Source organism: Alligator sinensis, unplaced genomic scaffold, assembly GCF_000455745.1.
Source record: "Alligator sinensis unplaced genomic scaffold, ASM45574v1 scaffold223_1, whole genome shotgun sequence".
In the NCBI taxonomy this organism is placed as follows: Eukaryota; Metazoa; Chordata; order Crocodylia; family Alligatoridae; genus Alligator; species Alligator sinensis.
The window spans coordinates 1,294,562-1,304,078 of NW_005841936.1; the positions used below are offsets into that span (position 1 = coordinate 1,294,562).

At 39.9% G+C, this 9,517-nt stretch overlaps 1 protein-coding gene across 1 annotated transcript in view; it reads right to left on the reverse strand.

Moving 5' to 3' along the window:
- The window catches only part of ERAP2 (endoplasmic reticulum aminopeptidase 2), a 35,757-nt gene extending 26,518 nt beyond the window's left edge, over positions 1-9,239 (reverse strand). The window contains 4 exon segments of the mRNA XM_014518047.2: positions 2,446-2,566; positions 2,665-2,799; positions 4,268-4,406; positions 8,716-9,239. Of these exon segments, the coding sequence (XP_014373533.1) occupies positions 2,446-2,566; positions 2,665-2,799; positions 4,268-4,406; positions 8,716-9,239 (919 nt within the window).
- Between the last annotated feature and the right edge of the window lie 278 nt (positions 9,240-9,517).

Sequence of the window (9,517 nt, forward strand, 5' to 3'; positions counted from 1 at the left end):
TCTGTCCTAAGTGCAGGACTTCGCGCTTGTCCTTATTGAACTTCATGAAGTGTCTTTTGATCCAATCCTCCAATTTGTCTAGGTCTGTCTGAATCCTAGCTCTACCCTTCAGTATAGGAAACCCTCGCTATTCGCAGGTTCAGCATTCGCGGTTTCAAATATTCACAAATGCTGAACCCGCATCTTAAGTACACTTACAGGAGAAGCGCCACTGGCACTTCTGGGTTGGTGCGATCAGTTGAGGGGGGACCCCTCCTTCCCTGGTCACTGACTGGCTGCTGGAGGGGCAAGTGCCCCCAATAATTCAGGAGGCACCAGTCGCCCATGATAATCACTTTCTTCTCCAAGTGTTCCTTGAGAACCTGCTTCATGATGTTTCCAGGGACCAAGGTAAGGATGACCCATCTGTAGTTCCCCAGATTCTCCTTCTTATCTTTATTGAAGATGAGCATTATATTTGCTGTTTTCCAATCATCTAGGACCTCTCTCGATTGCCACAAGTTTTCAAAGATAATGGCTGGCAATTCTGCAATAACATCAGCCAACTCCCTTAGCACCCTCGGGTGCATCGCATCCAGCCTCATGGACCTGTACATGTACAACTTTTCTAAATAGTCCCTAAACTGCTTTTTCACCACAATAGGCTGCTCACTCTTCCCCAAACTGTGTTGCCAGGTGCAGTAGTCTGGGAGCTGACCTTGCCTGTGACAACTGTAAACACTCCTTCATTATTTTAAATCTGTCATTCATGACGGGCAATTGGCTAGTGTGTGTGTGTGTCTACATATAATATTATATACATATATATATCACCTGGAAAAAATAAATGTATAAAAGATTAAACAGTTAAGACCATTTTTAAATGAAGATTGGTTTGTCTTGTAGAACTTACTCAATGTTTAAGATGAGCATGACAGACCTAGCTAAAAAGAGAAAAACAAATAAACAAAAACCCCTACCCAAAATGCTAAGAAATTTCCAGGAAGGAAATGAAAACCCAAGTGTTAATCAGAGAGGATATTCGGCATGAGGAAGAGCAGTTGCCAAGGATGAATGATTTATCTCTTCTCAAACCAGTACCATGCACCAGGGACTTTAATATTTATTATCTCATTTGCAGCTAGTTCCATATTTGATATGGGCATTAAAAGAGGCTATTGAAAATGAGCTTTCCATCTGATGCTATTCCAAGTACAAAGCTACATAAAGCATGCCCTTGTTCTTAGCACTTCTGCTGCTGAAGCTCTTTGGGCTGCCTTTCTCCCTGCTGCTTTGTTTTCATTGATCTGCACGGTTGTTTTCTGAGACGTGGACGGGATAAGACCCCTTCTAAGACTTGTTGGGCTGTAATTCCTGGTTCCTGTGCTCATGGAAATTTAATTCTAGTGTCAGTCTACTACTTCTCTTCAATGTTTTTCCCTTTAAAAATCCAATCTTGATTTAAATATTGCTTTATCAGAGAGTCAACAGAGTGTTTTTAAATATGATGGAGCAAGTGCTGGGTGATAGGCTGCAAAACACCATCTATCACACTAGGTTTTAGATTAATTGAAATGCAGTGTCCTGGGGACTTACTTTCAACCTGGAATGTAAGATCAATCAAAGAAAAGAAAGTGACACTAGAAAATCCTTCCTACAATTTTACACTGAGCTCAGTATGTACTGGAACAGGATTTAGGCAGTGTAGTCAATATTCATATTGGGCCAATATTCATACAGTGCAAACCAGAGAAATACAGTGTATACAGTCAATAAATCTGCAAACTGTTAGTCATATGAGTAAGCATTTGCAGTACTGGCTGCATCATTAAGTACTTAGCAAGTTTCAATACTTAGATTTAAGGAGTTTCCTTTAACTGTAGGCACAACAGGAGGATTTTTCAAAGGCAGTACACATTTGATTAGCCAAACTTTGTTTATCAGCAACTTCCTGTTAACAGAGAAAGAGGCCCATACGCTATACATTATAAATTACTTCAAAAATTCCCTCAATCAGCTGAACATATCTGTCTTTCTTGACATTCAGATTATAAAGATTATGTTGCAGTGGAATCTCAAGTTCTCCAATTTTTTCCATTTGTTCCGTTATTTCAAGAGAACAACTTTCCATTTCAGTATTCTGCAAGCGATTTCTACATTGACTATTCTTACATAGTTAAGCTACATAGTTAATTAAAGTCTTAGGGCTTATCTGTGGTACAGATCAAAGAAATAATTTATGCCCTTATAAGGTAAAACATTTTGATTTCAGACAAACTATGCAGATGCCTAAAAGCACTTTACTGCAACACAATTTTTCATATGACATATTGGCTTTTTCTTAATTGGAATAACATTTTGTGTTGTTCACTTAGTTTTGCGGGGGAAAGGGAAAGAAGTGAAACAGAAATCTTCTTGACTGAAAGAACTTTATATAAACTGTGCTGATTTAGATATTTGACTTACCGAGTTTTGGTAAAGGAAAGCTAATATCAAAATGCTTCTCATAAAATTCCAGTAGTTTCACTGCTGCATCTAAGGCATAACGGATCTGGTCCCATTTGTCCGGTGATGCATAAACAGAAACCTATAAAATGAGTGATTTTAGCAATGTACTTCATGCTACAGCTCAATCATTAGGATCAAAAAAAGGATCTTATGTGGCCAAACTGAGCATGAACTCACCTTGATCCCTGATGAAGTTGTGGCCTCCGAATACTTAAAGTCACAAACGACATATGCCACGAGGTAATTGCTCATTTTCACAGTCACATCAAAATGATCTTCCAAAAGGCCTCCTCCAAGTTCAGTTGTTTTAGTCTGAAGTTTTTGGAGGAAAAAAAAGGTATGTTCTTATATTTACAAACGTTAACAATTCCCACGAACTAACAGACTGATACCATGAATAATTTGTTTAGCAGATGGGTGTCAAACTTGCATTTAGTCCCGGGCAGATCCGGATGCTGGAAGCTCCTCACAGGCTGGACCCAGCCCCCAGCAAGCGCTGCAGCAGTGGTGACCACCATCGCAGCAGTGGAGCAAGTGGTTGTGGGACAGACAGCCACTTGCCAGGGTGGGGTGTGCAAGCAGCCACAGGCCAAGTGGTTGCAGAGTGAGCAGGGCTGTGTTGCACAGCTCTTGCTTGTCCTCCTTCTGACAAGGGTCATGCCCACCACATCCAGCTGTATGTTTGACACCCCTGGTTTAGCAGATTTGACTTCAGTTGAAGTCAAACTAAGAGTCTGGGAAATTACAGTAGGAATACTTATTTGTATGTTACTGCCATGCCCAATACACTACACGCCCTTCATACAAACAAGCTGGCATAGTCCCTACCCTGAACAGATCTTGATGCTGTAACAACCTAAGGGGAGCAATGTCCCAGAGCTTGTCAACTTTTTACATTTTAAAATCAAACAGCTTAAGACACCAAGATCCCTGAGGGGTCTAAGGAGCAGTAATCTTGCCAGGCTGGACAACAATGACAAGACTAGCTGCTATAGATATTAGGGAAGCCTGTGGCTTAACTTAAAAGACAGAGACCTACAGGAAATAGGAGTCTACTGTGGTAAAGAGCCGTAAAGCCCAGGCAGGCTATACAAATGGTGCTGGAAGGAACAAGTAAGCCTGGTTTTTTTTTTTGAGGACTAAAAGTTTTAAGTTCAACTGTTTGTGTTACCTACCTAGATCCTTTAAAGGGGTGTGTTGATTAAAAAAAAGAGAAAAAAGAAAACAATTGTAGGGCTTTGGTTGACTTGAGAGAAAAGGTAAAATAAGGCAGCAAAACTGGTGTACCAGCTGCCTGGATACACTGCTGCTACACTTACACAATTGCTTAACTTTATACCTGTGGTTATTTCCATTGATATCACAGAAACATAGAATCGGAAAAAAGTAGGGCTGACAGGGACCTCCAGAGGCCATCTAGTCCAACCCCTTGCCTGAGGCAGGATCATCCCTATCCAAACCATCCTATACAATCCATGATCTAAGCTTGACATAAGTCTATTGTCAACCCTGACACAACACAGACCTAACACCATAACCCATCACAGATAAAGCAGGGGCGCCATAGCAGCCAATGTCCTGCTTCTATGAAATGTTGTCATTATATGTTCAAGAGATCCTGCTATGCCCCCTGCTGCAGAGGTCATATATATGCTTAAACAAACATAAAAATTAGCAGGATCAGGTTAAAAAAATTACTCTGACATGGAATGCATTATCTCAGTTGTACATACAGTTGTTCTAAAATTACACATCCCCTAGTTTTTTGACAAAATCAAACCTTGGGCATGTTGGACAATGCAATGTGCTGTTTTTCTCTCCTTATCTTGATGGAAAAGTTGGCTTTGAAAGATGGTTCATCAAAGCATGGAAAAGCCATTCATGCTGAGGTAGGTTCAAAATGTGTAGTCGCAATTATTCTGTAAAGAAAAAAAATTCCAGGTTAAATATGAAACCAAGAATAATGTCATTAAATGTTGTGTCACACACTGTGGGAGGATTAAGCTTGATAGAGTAGTTTTTACAATAATAGATTTCTAATCAGAACTGTTATACTTCTTTATTGGTTAAAACACAGTGCAAATACCAGTAAAATTATAGGTTTTCTTCACTGTTTTGAAATCTTCCATACTTTGTGCCAGCACTGGTACTAGTGCTAAAACAGAATTACTGGATCATGTTTGATCTCATTACCACCAGTTATACATTTACATTCAAGAGAGATTTCTGCTTATCAGATTTGTAATGTCTAAATTAACACAATCTGTTGAGGGAAGTTATGACATAAAAGTAAACAGCATGTCACCCATAAGATAAAGCTAGTTCTGGCATCCATAGAAACCTTGTACCCTCAAAACATTTGTTAAAATAATTCATGCTTTGCTGAAAAGAGATAGACCTTTGCTAAGGGAGTTCTTTAGACAAGGTCTCTGAACCAAGCAGGTCCTGCCCACTACCCAATTAAAAAAGTTAGATCAGATCCTTCTTCTCACACCTTTTATCTTTGAGAACTGCTTTCATTAGCTCTTGAATCAGACACTGAATTTTACTTCCAAATTTCCCCCCTAAGGACAGAATCTTATTTCAGTTTGTACACCTAAGTGGTACTTACCCGCCACATCTGTGGCTTTTTTGCAACTTGTGCACAATTTGTGCACACCCTGCAGTATGGGTGCATAAGCATACATGTATATATTGAACATGCACCATGGGCTACACACTGACTGGGCAGGTCTGAGACTATATACACATATACCTGCATATATGTCCCAGAAAGAAACCCTCTTATGTTTGATCTCCAGCAGCTGAGTGGTTAAGGCACTTGTCCAGGAAGCAAATAGGGTAACCATATTGGGTCTCAAATTTCAGGACAACCTGAAAAGTGTGTGTGTTGGTTTCGGGACTAGGGGAATTACCTAAATGCTTCCCTTTCAAAAGTCCTCTGGCACCCTGCAGTACTCTGCTCTGCTCTCCAACATGCTTAGCTATCTCCAAGCTCTGCTCTCAGCTAAGTTCATCAGAGAGTGGAAGGAGTTACGCTGCGGGATATTGCGGGGCTAGCACCCCCTTATCATAGCTCTTGGCTTAAGAGCACTGCCACCACTGAATTCCCATTGAAAATGGGAATGCAGTGTGTTCATTTGACCAAACCAATGGGATGCCTAGGAGAGGTGTTTAAAATGGGACTGTCCTGACAAAAATAGGATACATATTCACCCTAGAAGCAGAAGACACAGGCCTGGCTCCCCTCACCCACATCTCTCAGACTTCCCTTGCAGTTAATAAACCCAATGGATAAAGATGAAGTGTAGTGGGGAAGTTTCAGGCTAGAATGGGCCTACTGCTTTCCAGAAGGGGCAGGTGATTAGAGCACTGCACTGGAAAGTCAGAAAGAGGCAGGTTCAAAATCCATCTGGTAAGGAAGTTGTGCCCAGACCCTGGGTCTCCCACACAGAGGCATAATAGGGCAACTGGGCACTTGGGGAAGCACCAACATGTGACAACAGAGATAACTTCTGTCAATCATATAGCTATAGCAGCAGCTGTGATTTTTCCATCCTGTCTGTCCCTCCCCCCCCGCACCTCTCTGCCATTCAAATCTGCGCTCAGGGCTGCTGCCTCACTTGGCCCTTCTTAGTTACATTACTGCTCTCACTAGCTGGTTAAGTGGTCCAACTACCCGCTACTGGAACTAAAGCATAGTTCCAGTCCCTGCCTCCTCCTCTGGTGTCTGTCACCCATTAATCATATCTAGCTACGAGCTCATGACTTACATGTCCATAATGATAATGCATTCAGAGCCACATACTGGCCTGGCCAGTGCATAGATTCTGCACGTGCTCAATGTTTATTTATTTATTAGATTTATATGCCGCCCTGTCCAAAGTCAGCTCAGGGTAGTTTACAAGAAAACGTACAGGTATGAAATAAAAACAGACTCCCCAAATAACACTCCAAAATCTTAGAAAACCCATCTCAAACCACTCCCGCTTCCTTGTCTTGCACCCAGGAGACCCTGCCCCAGCCCATCCCAGCCATGCTTCCCAACCTTCCCAAACCTTCAGTGACATCCTCACACTTCCATGTTTACACTGCAGGGGTAACAGAATTGTAAACTGTGCATAAGGCTGCACACAGACATCACATCCCAGGAGAAACTATTTTATCCCAGGACAAAGTAAAATTATACAGTCATCCATATCCATTGCTCTGAGATCAATCCTAAAAAGTTTCTCAGATAAGAGGTAGTAACAGTTTACCCCAAGATATTTCAAAGTACATCTGCACACTTACCCCAAGATTGCATCACTGAATCAATAGCAGAAAAGTGGCACTGCATTCAGCTGCTCACTAAACTCTGATTAGAAGGGCGATGTGTGTACATGCCAATCCCAGGATATTTTTGTTCCAGGACACAGGCACAACTTATCCAAGGCTAAGTGCAATGTCTGTTCTTAACCTAAGTGGCCAAAAGGCCACATGTGGGTTCGGTAAGTTCCAAAAAGGTACAAGAATTCTGCCTCCAGTGTTCAGAAATAAAGAAACATTTTAAGGAAAAAATATTTTTGTCCTGTTTTCTAAGTCTAGTGTAGTCATATTTCCAGTTCTTTCTCACAACTATGAATTTTAGCAGCTAACTATTTTTTAATGAAAGCCGAGATTCCCACAATCACATCATTCCAAGGGCGATGGCTTTAAATATTACAAGGCTTGTGGAAAAAGCATGAAAACTGACAACACTGCAAATTTCTCTTTACATATCACAGCCTGAGTCTCACTTTCTTCTTTTTTTCAGAAGGCTACACTGTCCCCAAACTACTAAATTAGTCACAAAGGTTTTGATTGATCTTATTTTCCATACACAGACAAACGTGATTTAAGTTTCCCCACTCATATTGATGGGAATTTTACTTTCATAAGAAATATTGCCATAATTCTCTAAAGACTTTTTCATGCGCACATATAGTTTTAGCATGGTAACAGTACCGTATACTGGGGAGTCTTCTGCTTTAAATGAATGTGCACATGCCTGTCTGAAGTACTGGAACCTAAGAAATCAAAGTATTCATTGTTTTATGTCTCAGTCATACATCATTATCATTCTATAAACACACCTAATATTACGTACTGCATTTGATAAGCAAGATGATCTGAAATTTCAGGCTACGTACTCTGAACTGATGCTGCAAAGTAGAATTGAACAATTGTGAGTGATTCTTCATGGACATTCTGAGGAGTCTAAATAGTATTTCACTTTAGGCAACATCCATTCAAACCAAGCATTTATTATATAAATTGTTTTGGAAAGTTCACTTGTGGCCAGCAATGCAGATTCATTTAATCACAAGCATCATTTGTTTCATGGCAAAATCATTCATTTCAAGTAAAAAGCAAAAGTCCAAAGGAACCTAGTGAACAATCCTTCAGCTACGGCTTGTTCACAAAAAAAATTAGAATAGCAAACAATTATATTAAAGCAAGGGCACTTTATGAATAAGAAAAGGCTAAATTCAAACAATAATTTATTCCTTCTTAGTTCTTAGTGAGACCTACTGCTAACTGAATAACATTATGGCCTGTGTAATTATTAATTGCTATTATTTTAATTTGATAAGCATTGACAACTTTGTGCTGTACAAGACACAAAGATAAAGACATTCCCTATTTCAGACAGCTTGCAAACTGAATGGTGCATATATCACTGTTAATGTTAACTGTATGTTTTCCTGAGCTTTTCTCTGTATAAAAATAAAATGCTCAGCCACTTTACAGCTCCCTGGGCTTAATTTGGAATTTTGTATCTTAATTAAGAAGGGAATGCATTTGCAGGGCCATGCCGGGACTTTCTATGCCTGATTCCCCTCTCACATAAAGAAGAAAGTGCCTTGAAGTCCATGATGTCCCATTAGTGTAAAATCAATATGAGAAAAGAAATAACATCATGGAAGTTTTATGGGGTACAAGTCCTTAGGTCAGGGTTGAGGCCTAGCTGGATCTTTTGACCAATATCAGAGTGCTGCAGAGTCATGTTCTGTTCTGGGTAGTTAGAAGCACAATAGTTACATCACAAATGACTGTAAACTAGGGAGTAAGGATTGTTCTCTCTGACCAACTGGAAATCCTCTGCCTGAATAGGAAGCATGATGGACAGTATATTAGCTGCAGAGCTTTTATGTTATGAAGTCTTATAACACAGAGGTACCCATACATTTTTAAATATACTTTTACCTTGTTTCCCCACCATGAGTTTTGTACCAACTCTTGTAAAACCCATCAAAGCCATCTGCCAACTTTCCATGAAACTCAATCGTAACCAGGTAGACTTGGCCAACACCTAATTCTTCAGGAGACTGCAGGGCAATTTGTTCATGTGCAGGATGTTCTAAAACTTGAAGTTTCTTTCCTGGTGTACTGGACCACATGTCATCTTTGGACAGAAGAACAGAGCTGGTGATTTCAAGATCTTTGCTGTGCAAGATGATAAAGCTAGTGTTTGTTCTGACAAAAATCTCTATTGTCTCCTGCCCAGTAAAATGTAAAGAGGAAAGATCAGGGTGAATACAGAGGTCATAGTGGAGTGGAACAATCACACGTGGAAGCTTCAGACTGGTCCAAGGAAATGGCTTCTTATTGGTAGGAAAAGTCTCATTGTCTTTGTTTGCTTCATTTGTACATGCATAATTTCCCGGAGAATAAATATATAATATCTGCAGTAATACTAACAATGAATATCTTCTGCAGAGACAAGCCATTGTAAAGGCATAGAAAAATCTATTCTCTCTCAAAAAAAAAAGATAAACATGGTTTTCTTCAGGCTAGAAACTTCCACTTTCTAAAAACATTATTTGCTTTGAATGCTTCATGGCAATAATGAAGTCTTCTGATAAATGAATACTCATCTGGAGGAAAATAAAACAGAGAACTTTAAGAAAAGCCAAGGCACTTCTTGCTATATCTTTCATTAATTGTTACAAAGTTTCCTGCATATCAATACAAAAAGGTGGCTCTGTTTATGTTTATCCAAATGTTC